Genomic DNA, 22231 nt, shown 5'->3' on the forward strand with positions numbered 1-22231 from the left:
GAATTGAAATGTGGATGCCATTCACAACCTGACCATGCAAGACTGCAGAATAAAATTGAAGCACAAGACAACATTCAAAATCTCCTATCAGTGAGCTCACGATACTGTGGTGAAGGTTTCTTTGAGCTGGATCCCTAAAGCACCAAATATAAATCAGAACTGGCAAAATAGTGAAGTGTTATCATGAGGTTGTGCAGCATTTTGAAGTTAATGAAGCTCAGTTTTGGGAGTGGTAAATCACTATGGACAACCCTGAAACAAAAGAAAAATCAAAACAGTGGAAGCATCCTCTTCTCCCCTCCTATAAAGTTTTGAGTGCAGAAGTTGTCGGAGAAAGGCATGCCATCTATCTTCTGGGATGCAGAAGGAGTGATCATGGTTGATTTCCTGGAACAAGCTGCCACTATCAATGCCAAGTATTATTCTAACCTAGTGAGATGTTTCCATGAAGAATTGAAACTCAAGTGTGGGAAATTGGCCAAAGAAGTCAAGTTGCATCAAGACAATGCACACAATCACAGCGTTTGTGACTGTGGGTACTTGTGATTTGGCATCATTGGACTATTTTCTATTTCCAAAAAGACTTGAAAGGACAAAAATTCCACAGTAACAATGCTGTAATGAATGCAGTCAACAACTGGTTTGAGTCAAAACCGTCTGAATTTTATTCGGGTGGGCTGTGCCAGAAAGCACACTGACTTACGGGGGACTATGTTGAAAAATAAATGGGTTTTCACAAATTTCCAGCATGCCTTCTATGAGAAGCTAGAAACTTCTAATCCTCACCCCATACTACAACTTCTGCAATTTAATGATGATTATTCTGTTTTATAAAGCATGTAGACGAATAATGAGATTAGTTGGTGTGGAAAAAAGAGTATTCTTACCAAGCAAAACTGAGGTTTTGTAAATTACATTGCTTGGAAACCAGGCATCTGCATGCTGACTTAAATGAAGTGGTTAAGTGTTTAAAAGGGTTGAGTAAACTAATGCCAATGACAGCAAAGATAAAATATTAAGGCTTCATAATCACCTTAAAAAGGATACTTCTCAGCAGTCTTAGCTTGAATTTAAATGCACAAATGAATTTAGGGCAAAAAGGTCAAAAGCCTTGGTTCATGCAGTGTTTGCTACTATAGTAAGCAGAAAAACAATTGATGATTTAAGGCCATTCTCTGGGTTTCCACACTCCATATTCACAATAGAGTGAACAGCCTAGTTAATTACCTTGAGTTGTTCTTCCTCTTACTATACAGTACATGTATCAATCTCATATTGTGGAGGCCCTTCAAATAGTAATTAATCATAAGGAAATTTGCATAAAGTACCCCTGCAAAATGAAAATAATGATGCTTGAATTTAAATAAATTTAACTGAACAGAGCCCCATACTCTGGCTGTATTTATGTTTCCCCTATTTCATATAGGGGAAATGTAATATTTTATGTAGCATAATATTTGCTACAATATGTACACAATACACTCAAGATCACGAATTGCTGCCTAGCTTTAGAAACTCTCTCTGGGGAAAAAAAAAACCTGCTTAAAATTAAACATTACATCAAGGAATATTGAATTGCATTCTTCTTTAAACTAATTTTACTTTATATTTAGCATGCCTTTCGGCACTTATATCAGATTTTAAATTATATATATAATATTAGCATTGGTGAAATGAAACAAGTCTGTGTACCTGGCACCAGCTAAAAAATAAAATAACCAATGTGACCTTCCCTTTTGGCTATTTCGTTCATGTATTTATTCAATCCTTCCTTATATTTAAATAAAACTGCCAACCTCCACAAGAATAGGTGGAAGTTTATTTGAATAGTCAATTGTTCTTTGACTAAAGGAAAATGTTTAGACATCTAGTCTACAATTATTCCCTCTCAATTTATGTTCATTGTGTATGTCATGTGATTAAGTGTAAAAATTCCCCCAGCATTTGTTTACTCGAAACCTTTCAAAGCCTTAAACACCTTGATCAAGTCATCCCGCAGATACCTTGTTTCTAAACACTGCAGCTTACAAAACTCAAGTCTCTCCTGATAATACCCTTAAGAGTAAACTCTTAAGCAACCTTGTCTCTTTTCTCTTCACCCTTTCCATCAGGTGGGACCTAATAACTTGGGGTCATTGTTGTTCTCTGTGCATTCTGCAAGTATTCTCTACAACTATTTACCAGCTTCAAAATACATGCACTAGTCTGTCTCCTGATTATGTACAGCAGAAAAATTCTCCTTTGTAATTCTATCTGACATAAAAAAAAAGATGATCTGAAAAGAATCAAATTCAGCGCAATAAATTTGATTCTTTGCTTTTCATTGTGCACATATGCAGTTCTGTTTATTCTCTGTAGGTTAAAAGGAAGACCACCCAGTGATTGAGATAAAAACTTACAGGAGAAGGTGCACAGCTTGATCTGTACATCATAAAAAGTGTTTTATTGTACAAGAACAGGTTTACTTTGTGTGCCATTCAATACATTTTGCAAATGTTGTTGTTGTTATTTGGTTTTTAGGAGCATTAGCAACTAAGGCCATATTGCTCCGGGGATATGTGGTGGTCATTCCCTGACCTTTCCGCATCCTCCGTATTTGGTGGTGACGGGTTTGAACCCCGGTCTAATCAAGAAGCGTGTGCAACGCACTGCTGCTCCTTCCCACCTGGCTACGGAGGCGCCATTTTGCAAATGAAGGCAGTTTGTACCTTATAATGTTATTCTTCATTTAACACCTTTTTAATTGTTTTTTTATAATAAAAGAAAACTGAAAATAAAGTTTGTCAGTAAAAATAAAAAATTTGACATGACGATAGGTAGAATACTTTGTATGTCTCAAGTGAGAAAAAAATTTTTTTATGACCACACTTCCTTTTTAATACAGTGAATGATGCAAATCAAAAGTCAGTCATACTGAAAAAATGCTAAAATTCACATATTACTACTCTAATAGGTATTTTAATTTCTTTTGGTGTGCCTGTGTGGGAGGATTAAAATGTTAAAAAAAAAAAAAAGAAAAAGAATTCTGAATTGATACCTTACCTTTTGCGCTTCAGAAAAGAGATATCGAATTCGTTTTCCTAGGATGCCTTTTCCAGCTCCTGGTACTTCTACCTCTGTGCTATCTAAGAGGTCCAAAACAAACTGATTTATTTCAGTGTCATTATTTGTGGTACTTCCAATTTTAGCTTCTTTAGCAACTTGCTTATTGGTTTCTGTTTTTTGTACTAGAAGGAATTTTGACTGCAAGGAATGCACCTGAGCAAGGATTACTTCTGCATGATAAATGCACCTCAGTACATCCTGTAAAGAAAAATGTGAGAACGATGATTAATAAGTGATACCTTTTATTTCTTGAAACAAAATTTAATGAATGGTGAAATTTGAATGTACAAATAAAATTAAATTTTCCATTCAGTGAGCACTGCATTTTCATCCCTTTCAAAGTGAGCCCAGAAAACTTCTACATTCATCTGCTGTTGAGAAGCAACAAAGTGTCACCCTAAAGAAATCAGTGATTATCACCTTTATAGTCATGAAAAAACATCCCTAGGAAGAAATTCTAATTCAACAAGGAGGCGCAATCTACCATGCATATAACATCTTTTATGAGCAGGGTATTTTAAGAACTTGTGTAATGCTGAGATAAATACTTACTGCTAATGATTAGTACAGACAGAAGTAAATGAGGTAATATTCTAAAACTAAGAAGTTTTAAGGGTGTTTTTTTTTTTTAAATAACACCATTTTTCTTAAAATAAACTATGTTAAAGTTTCTTTATAAAAATCACTATTTTATTTACACAAAGCACATAACTTAGGTATTTATATAGAAACAACCATAAGCATGCAATATAAAATCAGCCTTGTAGTTGAACATTGCATTAAAATATATTCCTAGCAAAAACTAAGTTCTTATCATTCCTGTCATAATCCACTGAAAGGGCATTGTTATCCCTGTATTTTTAACTGTGGGGGTGAGTCCAGAGAAGTGAAAACAATCATTTAGGAGGCACAGTGGGTTAGCATAAAAGAAATTAAAGGTGATTTTCATTATTGTATGTTTTAAGTAAACCACAGTCACTTTGCATTCAAATGTTATCATGAATTAATCATGACAGCATAATACGATAAATATTTGTATTGACGATTTATTGTAAACTCTACTGACTTGGTTGTCGTGCCGGAGTATAAACAGAAAATTTATTTATTTATTTAATTTATCTAATGGAAAATCTGTCACTGATGGTTTTGCCACATTACAATTACAAAATTCTATTAAATTAATATAATAGGATAAAACTTAAACTCACATTATATGTGGCATCAGGATTCCTCATTGCCTTGGCTGTTTTTCTGGCTGCCTCCTCTAATTTGGTGGGAAAAGACTGTGGATATTTTTCTGTAATGTAAATAAATTATCAGGTTTTTGCTTTTAACTAAATGATTCAGTAAAACCTTATTTTAATATCATAACTCACTTGAAAAACAGGAGAAGGCCCAAATAGAGTCCTGAGTGCATCCTGACAATGTCTGATTTGATTTCAGCTTCTAAAGAAGTCGAATCTGCACTTTTTTTTTTTTTTTTAACATGAAACAGTATAAATTTTCAGGTAAGTTCTGATATAAAAATAGTATTTATACTGGATTAATTAGTTGCCTTTTACTTAGATTAATTAGAGCCTTAAATCAATTAGTTTAGTTTTAATAGTGTAAATACTATATACATACACACAGCTGTGTGTATGTATATAGTGTTTACTTAATTCTAATTTAAGATTGCACCAAATAAATCACCAATTTTGTTGCAGTCTTAAGCAGTTAAAAAATTTATTAAATTTTTTAACTGCTTTACTGGCCATATCCATGTGGTAATAGTAATAATAATAACACATATAATCATATATTTGTTTGTTTATCTTTAGAAAGATGCAGTATTACCACAGCATTCTATAAAGTTTACCAACGCTCACTCACATAATTGCATATTTTTTATTTGTGCTAATGTTTTTTTTTTTTTTTTTGGGGAGAGGGTGTCGATTAATTAGCAGGTCTGCCAACCAGTGCCCCGGTTGGCAATCCATGATCCTCATGGATTGTCAACCAGACAACCAGTGAATATTTTTAGATTTTTATGCCGAAGCAACCACGGCGCATTATAGCCTTAGTTGCTAATGTGCCAATAAAATCTAAACTGAAGCAACCGAGGTCACAAGGAATCAACTTATTGCATGTGTTCTGTTATCAGTTTCTTGTTTTCTGGAATGAAATACTTGAGATTTTGTGAGAAAACCATTAAATCCACTTGAGGCTGACTAACTTAGTCATAGCATGAAAAAAAAGACCACAAAAGTTTCTCTTGCCTGGATAAGATGTTTGATCTTTTCTGCATGATATGGAAGGACAGTGTCATAACCGCTGTGGTAATACTGCAGTGTCCTTTTGATAAACTTACATGCATATTTAATTATTATATCAATAGATATCTTGATAAAATAGCACATATCACAGTATTCTTATAAGCCACATAGTTTTCCTAATTATTCAGCCAAATTACCTTAATTATGTGAAATTGACAAGAACTAAAAAATGCAGCTTAACCATAACAAGTATTAACAGTAACTATATACTCACCAGTAGTTGCTAACTGAAGCAAAGCACAGTGAGCCAAAATGGGCAACAAGTGTTTCACTACTTCTGCTGGTTTCATGGCTGCCAGGAAATGCAGCACCTACATATTAGTTATCACTAAACAATTATGTTAGTATAAACACACAAAAAGCAGTAACAATGAATTGAAATAATAAAATTATATGTCAGAACTTTTAGTTTGGTCAAATAAAAACTTCTTTTTTAAGCTATAAGGAAAATAGAACTCCACTCAAAAACGTTATAATTACCCCCCCCCCCCCCCCAAATGTATTTCTTAATCTGAGGATACATATGTCAAGTTTATAAATATTTTATTTCAGAATTTAGAACATAAATACTTGTAAATTCATGAAATTAAACTCTTAAGAATAGAATCTTATTTATCTTGATGCTGTTTTATGTATATTGCATTAAATTTTTATTTTATTTCAAACTTGAATCTAAATCACGCAAACTCTCGCTATTGACAAGACTGTTTCATATTTTGACAGAATCAAATTACAAGAATGCAATTTTTAAATTTAACTCCTATTATGTGATAATAGGCAGATATATTTAATGTAAGCTATGTCATGTAAAATAAATTTTTTTATGAAACCATATACATCATTTGAACTGCAGTTGAACCCTCTAAGATTTGGAATATAATAGCTATATCATGCACTGACCATGTTGCATTCAAAATTTCTTTAGTACTGGTAGGTCACTATTCACACAGTTTTATAAATAAAATAAAAGAGGAATTGCAGTAAAGTACAGTAGCTTTCAGCAAGCAAATATTGTCATCTTCAGCCATATTAACTTGTGGGATTGGCCAAGCACACTTCATTACTATGTGATTGATATTGCATAATCTTCACTATCATATTCTGGTGTCATATCCATTGATCACTTCTTCCCTCCTCCTACTTCTGTCATCCATTAGGTACTATCACAATGCATTAAGTCAGTGGTTCTCAACCTTTTTCACCCCATGCACCCTTTTCACCATATGTCAGAATGTCATTTCCCCCTTTCCAAGATTGTCTGACTCAAAAGGTGCATTCCAAAAAAAGACAAAAACGTGAAATATTTATTTTTAATTTAATATATGACATCCAATAAAGTATGATGTCCTGTAGATTATGTACAATCTGTAGAAAGATCGATATCCCAACAGTCTGAGTCTGTCAATCTGTGGTCCCAATGCCCCCCCCCCAAAACCCCTAAAATATCCTGGGAGGGAATTTCTCCCTGGTTGAGAACCCCCTGCATTAAGTAGAGACTCAAAGACATGGTGTATATGAGTACCCCTGTTTATCAATTGTTTTTTTGCATCATATATGCATAATTTCTAGTGACGGCATCAGCATTGTTAGTAATTTTCGTATCCAGTAATAATTGCTGTGCAGGAGTTTGTGTTGCCCTTTCTGCCAAACTGAAATCTGCATTTTATATGGTATCAACATGGTTTCTCAACTGATTCTTAAGGCAGCTTTTTGCCTTAATGATGTAGCTAAAATTACATTCTAAACAATTCAGACATGGGAAAATATTGTTTATAATTTTCTGCCAGGCAATTGTCTACATTGAATATTATACCTTTTAAGTATTAAAAAGGTATAATATTCAATGACACCCCTGAGTAGAATGGGATGTAGACAACACCGATATTGGTAGGACACTATGTCTGGCTGGCCATGACTTCATATTTATTCAGGATCCAGTCTGGGAAACCACATGTAAGCAAGCTTCTCTGCACCCCATTCACAGTGTAACAAGACCCCAGCCACTAGAAACCTCTGCTGTGCTGTTTTTATGGGCTAGGACTGGAGTTTGGCATGTAAAATAATCTATGAAACAGCCTGCTTGCATCAGTTTTCTGTAACACCATAGTGTAATGAAGGATACACTGGAGAGATTTAACTAGAAAGTGTATAAATTTTTCTCCCTACAGTGTAACTCAACCTTCACACCATCATAAAGGCAATAATGATATGAACATTATTAATTCAGTGGTTCCCTTCCCGGAACATTTTTTTCCGGAAAATGTGCTGTAATGGATCGACTTTTTTTATTTTACAGATTAAAAGTATGCATCATGAAAATACTCATTGTATAGTTTTTTGTGTTTTTTATTAATTTTTTCGTAGAAAATATATGGGAATAATTAACCCATTTGGACTATCCTAAGTTATCTCGTGTGCAAATTATACAGATATTTTTAATAAATTAGCACTTGAGCTAAAAGAAAGGCACAGAAGAAGTCTTCATTACTCATTATATAAATAAATTTAAAAAATCAAGTGGAACGCACAAGCAGTAATCGCGAACTAACTACATTCTGACACACGGCCGCCACAAGTTGACAGGTGAGGTAAGCGTCACTTTCGGGCGGCAGTTCAACACGGTGTCGGAATATTTTTCAATATTGTTTTTTTGAATTATTTTCGTGGGTTCAGTATTCTGAATTTAGGATGGCAAATTATATTTTGCTTACTGGCGGCACAGGAACACGCGTTACTGTTCTAACATTGCTGTACAATATAAGTAAAATGAAAGCCAGTCGTTTGCTGCAAGGCATAAGAAAATCATGAGAAAACTCTTGATTTACCTGCCTAATGCAAAATTAGCCAGTTAAAATACATTTCAGTCCTAAATTTGGAGGTATTATTGTTTGCTTCGGGTATTATTGTATCCCGAGATATCTCAGGATAATCCATGAAGGGGTTAAAGAACTCAGGCATAGTTGTTTCATGACTACTGGTCTCTTATCAGACAGGGGATCTGTTAGCAAATATGTATTAGTTTGTGAATAATGTAGTGTCTATGTGATAAACCAAACACTGTACAGAAGAAAAACTTCTCTGAGTAAACATCATTTGGCTGCTCACACAGATGTGATATGTTATTCACAGGTTGACATACATTTCCAAAAGAGGACACCTATCATCTGATGATAGACCAGTAGCCTTAAAATAGCTGCCACAATCATGTCCTGAGTTTTAGAGAATTGGGAGGTTCACTTTTTGGCAATGCTATTTGTATAAAACAACATAAACTGATGTCAGTGGCAGGTCTAAAAAGCATCCCCAAATATGGAAAATGAATGCCAAAACAATTTTTTTTAATTATTTCAATGCCTGTGCCGAAATACAATCCTGCAACTTGTACTAATGCAACAATAATAGTGATAAATTTATCCAACTTTAAATATAAAAATAAAAGCCAAATGTATTGAGTGGTTCATAAACAATAACAAAACTTAATATGATAGCACAGCTTAATTTATTATGGTACTAACCTTTTTTTATAATCTGCAATTGATGTTTGAATAGGGTGGATGATAATTTTAATTTAAATTGGGAGTAAGTTGGGGTTTTAAAAACAGAAGCTAAAATATGCGCAAGGAAGTAGAAGTGCATGTCTTTGTCCTTGGTTGTCAATATTAAAGTTGAAAATAGATGGTTAATACTGGAGGCCAATAGCCATAACAAGTGGCTTTCATTATCCACGTCTTCAGTTGGCAATGATGGGTTGAGAGTGAATGCGTGTATTTAAGAAAGCTAAGTTCCCATGATGCTCCTGGTTACATGTGGAAATCTCAGGTGCAATGTTGTAAGGTAGTTTGGTATTTAATACTTGGAGATTGGAATGGCGGTGGAACCATTCAGTGACTAGGGCTTCATATTGGAAAATTTTAAAACTGGATTTTAATTTGATAATGGGAATGACTGAGTCTACTAAAGGGGTGAGATTGAACATGTGATGCCAGTTCTTTGTTGGTTTGGCCTGTCCTAAAACTATTGTAGTGGTAGTACGCATGTATGTTTGATGTTTTAATAGAACCATATTTTGAAGTTTTGAAAACATCAAACACACACGCGTACTACCACTACAATAGTTTTAGGACAGGCCAAACCAACACAGAACTAGCATCACATGTTCAATCTCACAATCACACCCCCTTAGTAGACTCAGTCATTCCCATTATCAAATTAAAATCCAGTTTTAAAATTTTCCAATATGAAGCCCTAGTCATAGAATGATTCCGCCGCCATTCCAATCTCCAAGTATTAAATACCAAACTACCTTACAACATTGCACCGGCTTGGAATCTCATGCATCTGAGATTTCCACATGTAACAAGGAGCATCATGGGAACTTAGCTCTCTTAAATACACGCATTCACTCTCAACCCATCATTGCCAACTGAAGACGTGGATAACAAAAGCCACTTGTTATGACTATTGGCCTCCAGTATTAACCATCTATTTTCAACTTTAATATTGACAACCAAGGACAAAGACGCACACTTCTACTTCCTTGCGCATATTTTAACTTCTGTTTTTAAAACCCCAACTTACTTACTCTCAATTTAAATTAAAATTATTATCCACCCTATTCAAACATCAATTGCAGATTATAAAAAAAGGTGAGTACCATAATAAATTAAGCTATGCTATCATATTAAGTCAATTATAAATGGTATTTTAAGAAATCTACAATTATCGAATTACAATAACAAAACTTACCTTTTCTGCTTCCTTTGTATCATCAAATAATCGCTTCTGTCTGCGTGCTGGAACTGGTCGTGCACACTCCCAGGTCTCTAACCACATATTGTCTGGTAGCAGCATTCTAGCACTTAAATGACCTAGATCACAAAGCAGTTCTTTTTGAATTATGAAATAGTTGAGAATGAATATAACTTTTAATATAAAAAAACATTCATGAAAAAAAAAAAAAAAACAAGGAAATCAAACATGCTGATATACTCTATCAGTTGTTCAATTTTTAACAGTAAAATGGGCAATCAATACAATATAACAAATTTTGAATGGGGAATAATAATTGGAACATTCTCGAGGACATGTGCCAGTGTGATCTATAACAGTGTCAAAAGTAAGCCGTGAATAGTTAATAACTCAGAAAATAAGCAGGCAATGCAAAATGTGTGGAAAATGCCTAAGGACACTGAGGCTAGTCAGTATTTTGTAGATGAACAGACAGGCCATATTGGCATAGGTATCTCAATACAATTGAAAATGATGGCAATAGCAATCCTAATGCATAACATGTTGACAATTTCTAAATATTTTATGCTTGCATTTGTTTCAATTTCATAATAAATCCAGAACATCCTTGGAAATCACTTAACTTTCACTCCCATCACTGATACAAAAGCTGGATCAATGATGGGTGCCCAATTGTAAGAAATCTGTTTTGCTATCTTATTTCATCTTATCATCTGTTAGCAACTCTGATTAAATCAGAAGACACCCATAATGCTGATACTTTACCAACACAATAATATTTGTTAAACATTTTGGTCAAAATAACTTCATATTGCATTATATATAATTGTATTGAAATTTGTTTAAAAAAAAACCCTCCAGAGTTTACTAAAACACTAAATGTACATTGTACAAAATATTTGAGGTTTATTTTCATTTATTTTTTGTTTGCATCCACTGAAATAAAGTGTTCATATGTTAAAATTTTGCTTCATTTCAAGTTTAACAATTATTTACATAATTTCTGAAGAGCTTCCTTTTTTAATCTGGAAAAATATGTGTTCATGTGGACTTCATTTTACTGAAAAAATACTTAATATTATTAAAACAGATTATATATTATTACACAAGCACTAAAAAGGTCCAGAACTTGCAATATTTCTGGGAAAGGTGTATGGCAAAAAAATTTGTAAAGGAAATAGTTACCTTGTATTAGTCATTTATTCATCAAAGCCAACAAGTGTTTAATGTAACAGATATTGAATTAGTTCCAATAATATATCTCACCAGTAGAAATGAGTTTATCTGTTTCATCGTCAACCAGTGCCTCTTCCTCTATCCAATCTCTAGGAGAATACCAACGTACAAAATCTTCTAGGGATGATCCAGGATTTGCTGCCTAGTGTAGAATAATAAAAATAAATTATTATACTAATTGCAAAATATTAAATATTTGTCTCTTACAGAAATGAAGATATAAATCTGTGGAAAATTTAAAAATTCTTTCTTTTTCATAGAAAATTTAAGAAGCTAAAGTAGAAAAAATGAAATTACTTAATTATTTACATTAATACATAGATAATGTCCTTAGACATCAATATCTCCATGCTAATTTTAATTTCTTTATAAGGGTGACTAGAGAAATATGGAGAATTGTGGTAGCAAGAAAGTTTTGCTGGTTAGAAGGACCAGGGTCTATTTTGGGTCTTCATTCACCCATATACAGAGTAAAGCATATACAATGCACAACATTCCATTCCACAGCATTGTGCAGCCTGCAGTTGACTTTAAATATGCAAAGATTATTGAATTTTAAATAAAACATGCATTATTAAAATACTGTTAATCAGTATTTTAATAATACATGTTAAGTTATTTTAAGTTATATATATAATACTCGTACACATTTCAATGAATGCTTCTTATAATAATATACAGATGTAATTATGCATGCAAGTGAGCGAGCCACTTCATATGTAAAATTGTTCTGCTGTCCAGTATGATGTGGTAAAGTGTTTAGTATTCCCATTAATTAAATAGTGCCACATGGGCACTGCCACAAAGATTGTTAACTTGCTGGAGGGTAGGGCTGTTGAGAATTTGTGCAATGCCATCAGTATATATTGTGTTTGTAAATTACAAGCATTCTTTGGTTAGTTTGTATATTTTGCTGAATAGAAAACATAAGTATAAAAAACCTTTCAGCCCTTGCCCAAGGCTTATTAGTTGGCCTTGAGCCAACTAATAAACCTTGGTGTGTGAAGTCCATAAATGTATGCTTTCTGTCCCATGCAAAGTATTTCTTAACTCTGGCTGGTGATGAAAATTGAACCAAGCCTTTTCTACAACACAGAGCAGCAATATTATCCAATGTAATTATTTCTAATCACTAATTCTAATTATAGATTAAAAACATACATTCCATGTAAATTTTTGGACAAAAATAATTGGATTTATTGAAAACAGATGAAAATAAAAAAAATAAAAATAAAACTACAAAGAGCATTACAATAATCCAACCATTTTTATGCCAATTTTTAATGTTTGAATAATAGTAATTAGGATTTGCTATTGCATCAAGATCTAGAAAAATTAGGCAGATGGGTTGAGAAGTGGCAACTAAGTGTCAAAGACATTGACAAATGCATGATACTTCATATGGGTGACAGTAATCCCAGATTAATGTACAAACTGTGTTGTTCATTCTCCACTACCACACTCAGGGTAATGGAAAATGAAAAAGATCTGTGGTAATTGTGCAATGAGATATGAAGTTCTCTGAACAGTGCAGACAGGCAGCAAGGACAGTCCTTGGTGGGTTTTGCCAATGATATATGGGAATTTTGCCAGCAGAAATAAGGAGGGATTATTACACTGTATAAGGTAATGGTTAGGCCACATCTTGAGTACAGGTCTGGAAGCCTCATTTCAAGAAGGTTATGGATTACTTGGAACAAGTGCAGAGAAGGGCAACAAGGTTAGTGAGGGGAACAAAAGGTTGCTCTTACCAGGAAAGGCTTCAGTTCTTCAAATTTCAGTGTCTAGAGACTACACACCTGCAGGAAGATCTGATTGAGATATTTATGGCTATGAATGAATGAGTAAGCTAACTGTCAATGGAATCTTTTTTCTTGCTCAGACTACACACATAGGGGTTGTGCCCTATGTGTGTAGTCTGAAAAATTTCAAATTGAGAAAGGATGGTTGCTGGATAGATGTGCTGAAGTTTGTTTTCAGCCAGCATTCAAGGAAGAACTAGACAAGCAGTTAGAGGGGATGGGCAAGTGATATGGAAAGTTTTTTTTTTTATTTTTTGGCCGATGCTGTATGAGCTTGCTTTCTTGCATCATTGCCACTACTAATACTAACACACTAATGCTAATATATAATTTAATAATGGCTATTATATTAAGCTTATGTGCAGAGCCTTTATGATGAGAAGATGATCAAGATATCGAATGTAGTGTAGTGGAATGCAAATATTGCCGTTAAAATAAAATGCTGCCAAGCAAACACTGTAGTCTGTATAGTAGCACAGTAATATAAATGAAATTTTACTACCTAGCTTGATGTACCTTGTAATCCAGATTTGGCTCTGAATGACTTGGATGATTTCCAAAATGAAAGTATTTGCTACAATTGATGATATTCAAAAGAATATGATACAGCCTCTGAAGTCAATTCCACAAATGCTTTAAGAGATGGCAGCATTGTTGAAATAATACCTCAATATATGATGCAAGATTTTTCTAAGTGAGTTATTCTGGGTGTGCTTTCCCTCGCAAACTGGCTCTAAAAACATACAGCTTATATGCACAGGCACAGAAGCCAATGGGAACTCATCACATATTCCCAGAGTATGAACTTGTCCCTAGGCAAAATACTTATTGTCATTATTATAAACTGTATAATAATTGTTTGGTAACATATTAATAACTCACTCTCTTTATTCTGTCTATTTAAATTTTCATGTGGTATTATTTTTGAAGATACTGCATATGGGTGACTAAAAGGTTCACTAAAAGGTTATTAGTGAAGCTCAATAACTAGAAGCCTTAGGGGTATAATTCTTTACATTATAAACTGCATATTCAATTTTCACAACTCATAAAATTTTAGCTTTGTTATTAATGGTAAAATTTTTCTTTTAGTAGTCATAGCAGAAAATGTTAAATGGGTCAATAAGAGCCAAAGGAAATAATCAAACAAAATAAATTATAAAGTTATACAGTAAACCCCCGCTATTCGCGGGGGTTACGTTCCTGAGAAATGCCGCGAATACCGAAAACACGAATACTGAGTTATGGCTCCCATAGTAATAAAGGGGTTCCGTTCCAAAGTATGAAATATATAAGAAAAACTAGTCCAAAATTTTGTCTATGTATGTATTATATGTACCTTCATAATATGACTATGTACATAGACAGTACGTAGTGAAATGCAAGCATATGGCATCGAAATGAAAATAAGAAACAATTTAATATTAAATGTAATACCGTATTTATTAGAAATTTCAAACAAATCTTTCAAACCAGCACCTTTGCTAGCTAAAACACTTATCCTGCCAGTACTATCACCAGTTTCGCTAAAGTGTTGATAAAGGAGTTTTGCCTTTTCACGAATGATGAGTGAACTTAATGTAATTTTATTTTCAGTTCGGTCTTCTATCCACAGATTTAAAGCTTTTTCTATTTTTTCTAATTTAACATCACGAGTTATAGAGCAAATTTTTGAAGCAATTAGTGCGTTTTCACAGACACTACGGCGGATTTTTTCTTTCGATTTTTTGATGGATCGTACCGTTGACTCATTGATTTTATGTTTTACCACTTTCACCATTAGAAATTTTGTCTAATAACTCAATTATATTCGCTAATGTCATCACCTTCTTTGATATTTTCACATTTCCCTCGTTATTCGTAGCCATATTTTTGTACGGGTTAGAAAGAACTTGTCCACAATCAAGTCACTTCCTTCCGTTAACTCAACGTTAACACTCGAAAAAGTCTGTTTTACACTGCAAAACGGTAGATTTATCATTTTTGTAAGCATATCAATTTATAAATTGATAAATTTATTCAATTTATAAGCATATAAATTAGAATCAAACGATGAAACCTTCCATGACAAGTGCATAACACGTACTGATTAGCGAGAAACATCCAACGCCGCAATTTTGTCACCCCTCTCCCTCCACCCACTGAGCGCTGTTTTGACCGGGAAAGATAATTTTAGCCACGCCCATGTTTTTTTTTATGGGGGAAAATGTTCACGGCGCTTTAAAATTCACATTTTTTTAGGTTTCATATTTATTAAATCAGCGACTGCGAATACGTGAAACCGCGAATAGCGGGGGTTTGCTGTATATATAAATTCCATTTATTGGCCAAGATAACATTCCAGCAAATTTCACTACTGATGAAACTCATGTGATCATAGAACAAATTAACTGCAACAAAAATTGCACTTGCTAATGCTTATAACGATAACGCCTAAAAGAAATGACTGATGAAACTATGAAAGTTGTAGTGCCTTATCAGATTTCACTATCACATGTACTAATGCAATGGTTCATGAAAAAATTTCTGTTGATACCAAATCAAAGCATAGAATTAACATAGAATTAATGTGGAAACCAGAGTTTCATATGTAAAATTCAGGTAAAACATTAAATTGAGAATTATTAATTCAAGGGAAAAAACATCTTGCTTATTAAAAAGCTTTAGCTGGGAATACAAAACAAGAATACAGTAAAACTTTAAATTGATACTGTAGACACATTTCTTAGTTATCTTTGTTTAAACTGGGAAAATTACTGGATCAATAAAAGCGGAGAACATTATTATCATTAGCTATATGGTGCAAGGAAGCCTGAGGCTTTTTCTGCACCAGCCAAAAAAAAAAAAAATCCTGAGTTACCCAGAGAGAAGTAGAAGGGAATCACCGGGAAAGAAAAAAATTGATATCCAGCTCAGGACTCTGGGTGCCAAGCCCATACTCACCAGATGTGAGCCCTTGGGGTTAATGGAAAGAGATAATCAACTTCTTTTTTTCTAATGGCTGCTTGGTTTAGAAAATATTTTGTTAGCACAAACTTTAGAATTTTGATTCTTATAATAGCTTTCATTTGTACCTATCATGCCAGAAGTATTGCTGTCTAAGTGTTCAATAAATTGAAATTGAGTATCTTTATGATAAACCCAACACATGCAAGCCTTATTTACCCACTGTTTTAATGTCAAAATGATGTGCAAATAAGAAAAATATTTTTCTGAACCTTCCAGCACCTTGCAGACTCCATACTACTTTGTGTTTTTGCCTTTATCTATACAATAAAATGAATGAGCAAGCAATATACAATATTATATATTGTATATTGCTTATATAAAAGTAAAAGGTATGAAGTAATTGTATATTTGATGATAACAGTAATTAAGTTTATTATCAAATTATATTCTGTTTCTAATAAGCCCACCTTGAAAGCTTCCATGTCAGATAAAAGACAAACACTCTGTATCCTGGCTCTCAGAGCTGCACCTTCTGGATTGGTCCCCAGCTGCACAAGGACCTCTGTTTGTTCCTTAAGAAGGTCTTCGGTAACAGGTGCAGGTTCCTATGGGATTGAGTTAAAATACATATTTTCACTTCACAAAAAAAAAAAAAAAAAACCTAAATTAATTTAGGAAATCAGATTAACAAGCAGACTAATTTAACATTTTTTATTTATATTATGAAAACAATATATATATATATATATATATATATATATATGCTGTATCAAGAAAACTGGACACCTTTTGATTATAAAGTAGAAAATTACTGCTAGCTTTTAAATAAGGAATCAAATAAGTTTTAAAGAACAAACACTACTTTACCCTATGTGATATCATTCAGAAGTTACATCGAGTAATTGCTAATTTATTTATTTGCATTATATGCAAAAGACAGGAGGAACTTTTTAAGCTTTTACAAGTGGGGATGAATTAGTTAGAACCTGGTAGAGGTATTGGGTCCCGCAAGATGTTTTTTATCTTTCAGACATAAATTGGCTTAAGATACACAATTTTAAAAAAATGGTGATGCCTTGCAGCCCATGTTGCCTTACTAATCAACACAACCCAGATCATGAATAAACAGTTATTTGGCTGGTGAAAGAATGCATGACAAGAAATGAACTAACCTGAGTGACAGGAATGTAGAGAGGCTCGTTAGAATTCAGTAATGTTAAGTTCCCTAGTTGACTAAGTCTTCCTTCTGCATGGTCGCTTTCTGAAACATATCAACAAAAAAGAATAATAATAATAACAAAGAGCATTTAAGCTATTACTTTTTTACTTAGTTTTTCTTAATTAATATTTGTTTACACTAATGGAAAAGAATTAATGAACAATAAGAATAATGGAATTTTCATTCAGGAACAAACTTTATAGAATTAAACTTTTTAATCATTTCAATTCAGACATTTTTATTTTCTGTGAACAGGCAGTAATACATAGAGAATAAAAACATCCAGATTGAAATGATTAAAATGGTTCCTCAAATGGGTTTTACCAGGAACAAAGTTTCTGTTTATATTTCAGGTTAGCCAAATGATATGAGAAACACTGATAACTTCATTGTTATGCACAGCTACCAACTTTTGATATCTGAAAAGCTTAAGATTAAATGACATTGCACTAGCAGATATATATATATATGCCTTTATATTTATATATATATGCCTTTGTATAGGTATTTGAAGTCAGGAAGCAAACAGATTTTTTGGCAAAAACAAGAGGGGTTTTTTGCAAAAGGCAGGCAGTTCTTCCCAAAAATTGGAATGAAAATAAACTTTTCAGAAAAAGAAAATCTCTAGAGCAGAGTGGTGGATTTATTTGTTTAAAGTAACTTAACAGTTTTCTGTTTGGATTGTCTGTTGACATCAACTAATTAAGACTGCTTCAAGAAATATACTATTAGCAGACTTGCACATCTTCAAAATGTTGAGTCCAAGTTTTGTTTATAACAAGAGCACTGCTGTTCAGACTTGGCTGTCTTCCACCTCATGACACAAACTCAAGCTATGCAATTATGCAAATGTAACATTGGATATCTGAAGCACATGCTTAATATAGGAATATTCCAAAATTTCATCTCCAAGTACTTTGAGAAAGATCTATCCTTATAGCTTCATGGTTAAATAAAAAATAAAAAAAGGCAGATGGAGAAAAAATGACCGATTCCATTGTTTTAGAGAAACTCAATTTTATTAACATGTTTATTTTCTTGATGCTCACTGTGAGTTTCATGTAATCAGTAATTAGTTGTGCTACACAGAACCAGATTGAACAGCCCAGTATAAACAGTTTCAACTAGTGCATAATTTGTTTACAACTCATCAATGTTCTACACTGAATTTCAGTAAATTATATCCTTGGACCACAGGCTGGCAGATTTGATTATGGTATGATTCGATCAACCTGGAAAGTAGTAGCTGCACCAGAAAAACCCTAGTATCGTGATGTCCCATTTTATTTAAAAAAAAAACATTGGGCTGTAATTCTTCAAGATGTGGATACACAAACTCATCAGGTAATTGTTAGAATTCACAATCCCCTCTAAAAAGGGGAAGGGGCTAATTACTTGGTCATGAAACAACTCACACTAGGCATTCACTTTTGGACAGTTTCATTACAATGTGGAAACACTATCAGTGGGGAGGGGGAATACATTATGACAGCATTGTCTGTCAGTAGTCTAGTAAAAGGTATGAAGTAATGTTATCTAAAACTTGAAAGGGTGAAGACAGGTGTCCCCTCCTGTCCATTCACGATGATGGACCAAGAAAAATTTTCATTTTCAATTTGATCATATTAATAGGTTTACCTGTGGCTGTTGTTGTTGTTATTTGGTCTTTAGGAGCATTAGCAACTAAGGCCATATTGCTCCGGGATATGCGGTGGTCATTCCCTGAATGACCTTTCCGCATCCTCCGTATTTGGTGGTGACGGGCTCGAACCCCGGTCTAATCAAGAAGCGTGTGCTACGCACTGCTGCTCCTTCCCACCTGGCTACGGAGGCGCCAGTTACCTGTGGCAAAATTTTTTGTGGTAGCTATGTATTATATGCAAACATGTATACAACACCTCGTGTATTACTCCCCATATCATTTGTTACTGACAGATGGCACTCATGGCGCAGTACACTCAATGGCTCTAGAGCATTCTGGCATTCACCTTTCTTGTAGTATCTAAACAGTTTATATATGGATTGACAAGCATGATGTTCAGTTTCAATCTCTGCACTTGGAATCATCAATTGTGAATTTTCTTATGGTGTTATTTGCTCAAACTATAGTACTCTGCTTCTTTACTGAAATATTGTGTATATTTTTAAATGTAAATATATTAGTAGTATATCTAAAAATTACAAAAAGAGAGCATACACCACTCTAGCAGTCTTTCTTCAGAATACTCCCAAGGAGAATTAACTTAACATTGCAAAAGTTGCCATCACTTATCTTTGTATAAATGATGCTGGACACGTTTTAAAACTTCCTTCAGCCAATAAACTAGAAACATATGAATCCCTTTCAGCCATTAACTATTTTCAACTATTTAATGCTTGTGTTGAAATCATAATATTATCAAGCATAATATTAGATTTCCTCTGCAAAATTCCAATGATTAAGTAACATTCAACTAAAACATTCCCACTGTGATATAATGTGGCGCCCATGTTGTATGCATGTTGTGTAAACATGTTGTAAACGTTGTATACATGTTTGCATATAATACATAGCTACCACAAAACATTTTGCCACAGGTAAACCTATTAATATGATCGTTCCTCCATGTGGCGCCCACACCACATGGAGGAACGCCGCCCCTCTATGTTACCAGGCAGTACTAGGTGGTAGATGACTCTCATCAACCGGTGAAATACCACCACTTTGCTTATTGGAGGCTTGAAGTGGTGGAACCCATGTTTAGTCTCTAGAGCTAAGTTCCGGCCAACCCTTCCCTATCTCTTCCATCATGCAGTATGATTGATGATTTTTGAGGTTATGATGAATGTCGTGGCGAGATCCAATATTCCTTACATTTCGAGGGTACAGCTCTAAAACGGTGTTCGCAGGCCAGCCGCTAGTTAGTACACAAAGGCACCTGGGGTGGATGGGATCTATCCAGTTATATTAAAGGAGGCAGCAAAGGAAGTATGCAAACCCCTAGCCATAATTATGAGAGCTTCTTTGGACTCAGGGGAGGTACCCATAGACTGGAGATGTGCAAATGTAACCCCAATTCACAAAGGAGGATCAAAGGCTGACACAAGTAATTATAGACCTGTTAGTTTAACTTCTGTTCCAGGTAAATTAATGGAGGCACTGGTTAAAGAAGCACTGCAGGATCATCTAGACAAGAATTCAGTTATAGCTCAGACGCAGCATGGTTTTGTTAAGGGCAGGTCTTGCCTGACCAATTTGATTGGATACTATGATGTAGTCACAAAAGAACTGGATGCAGGGAATAACTTTGATATTATATATTTGGATCTTAGAAAGGCTTTTGATACTGTTGCACATGGAAGACTGCTGCACAAATTGGAGCAGTGTGGCATTGGAGGCAAATTGCTGCTATGGATAAGGGGATGGTTGAGTGGCAGAAGACAGAGAGTGGTAATCAATGGACACTGCTCAACGTGGACTAATGTTATTAGTGGAGTTCCTCAAGGTTCAGTGTTGGGTCCGTTGTTGTTTTCGGTGTTTATGAATGATATTGATGATGGGATATCAAGTTTATTGTCCAAGTTTGCAGATGATACAAAGGTTGGCAGGGTCGTTAAGGACAATACTGACGCTATGCTGCTGCAACAGGATCTGGAAAGGTTGAACAGATGGGCTGAGAGGTGGCAAATGAGGTTTAACATCGACAAATGTAAAGTGCTGCATATGGGAAACAGTAACCCCAGAGCAATGTATCAACTCTGCGGTACTACACTGACAGTGGTGGAGAATGAAAAGGACCTGGGGGTAATTGTGCAGGCAGATATGAAGTTCTCTGAGCAGTGCAGACGAGCTGCAAGAGTAGCTCATGGTGTCTTGTCAATGATATACAGGAATTTTTCTAGCAGGGATAAGGAGGTGATTATTCCCTTGTATAAGGCAATGGTAAGGCCACATCTTGAGTACTGTATACAGGTCTGGAGGCCTCATTTCAAGAAGGATGTAGAGCTGCTGGAACGGGTACAGAGAAGGGCAACAAGATTAGTAAATGGAACAAAGGGTTGCTCTTACGAAGAAAGGCTTAAGTTTTGCAAATTGCAGAGTTTGGAGACTAGGCACCGGCGAGGTGATCTGATAGAGGTGTATAAGGCTTTGAATGGTTTGAGCATGCTCAATGCCAATGGGATTCTTCATCTTTCTCAGAATAATCACCTCAGAGGGCATAAATTCAAATTGAGGAAGGACGGATGTCGGATAGATGTGCGGAAATTTGCCTTTGGCCAGCGGGTGGTTGGTTGCTGGAACCGACTTCCATCACTTGTTGTTGAAGTTGATAGCCTAAACAAATTTAAAGCTCAACTGGACAGGTATTTCGAACGAACGGAGGGGTGAAATGGGAGTGGGTTTTTTTTTTTTTTTTTTTTGGCTGATGCTGAATAAGCTTGCTTTCTTGCATCATATGCCAATGCTAATGCTAATGCTAATGCTAATACACCAGACTGAACCTATTGGTAACTCTCCAGGAAGCTTCCGGATCAGCTAGTGTATAATCTTGCTACCTCTACTCTGCCAGATAGTGACTGGAGGGAGTCCGAGTAGTGTGTATGCGGGGAGCATTGTCGAGGCCACGTTAAGTCAAGGATCTGGGTATATTCTTACCACATGTACGCCATATCCAAAAATTTCATTACTTCATACAGCATGTCCCACCCACTTTTTCTTACTATTGAATACACCATGAATTGTCAAAATAATAGAGCAAGCTAACCTGCGAAAAGATCTAAACCTCCCAAGGACTTCCTATTTCATTTCACAAATATACGTGGTCTCAATTCTAATCTCAATGATATCCATTTCCACTTGCAGTCTTCCAAACCCC

The 22231-nt window shown here is 34.6% G+C and overlaps 1 protein-coding gene across 1 annotated transcript in view; it reads right to left on the reverse strand.

The window, feature by feature from the left end:
* Window positions 1-22231, reverse strand: part of Rab3GAP1 (RAB3 GTPase activating protein subunit 1) — a 342380-nt gene that overhangs the window by 7412 nt on the left and 312737 nt on the right. Inside the window, exons 18-24 of the mRNA XM_090380465.1 lie at window positions 17329-17417; window positions 16624-16761; window positions 11436-11547; window positions 10167-10288; window positions 5635-5731; window positions 4314-4402; window positions 3043-3303 (exon numbers count right to left, since the gene is read on the reverse strand). Coding sequence (XP_090236591.1) covers window positions 3043-3303; window positions 4314-4402; window positions 5635-5731; window positions 10167-10288; window positions 11436-11547; window positions 16624-16761; window positions 17329-17417 — 908 coding nt within the window. The remainder of the gene's footprint in view (window positions 1-3042; window positions 3304-4313; window positions 4403-5634; window positions 5732-10166; window positions 10289-11435; window positions 11548-16623; window positions 16762-17328; window positions 17418-22231) is intronic.

Source organism: Mastigoproctus giganteus, chromosome 8 (genome assembly GCF_048544385.1).
Source record: "Mastigoproctus giganteus isolate SK-2022 chromosome 8, ASM4854438v1, whole genome shotgun sequence".
Taxonomy (NCBI): domain Eukaryota; kingdom Metazoa; phylum Arthropoda; class Arachnida; order Uropygi; family Thelyphonidae; genus Mastigoproctus; species Mastigoproctus giganteus.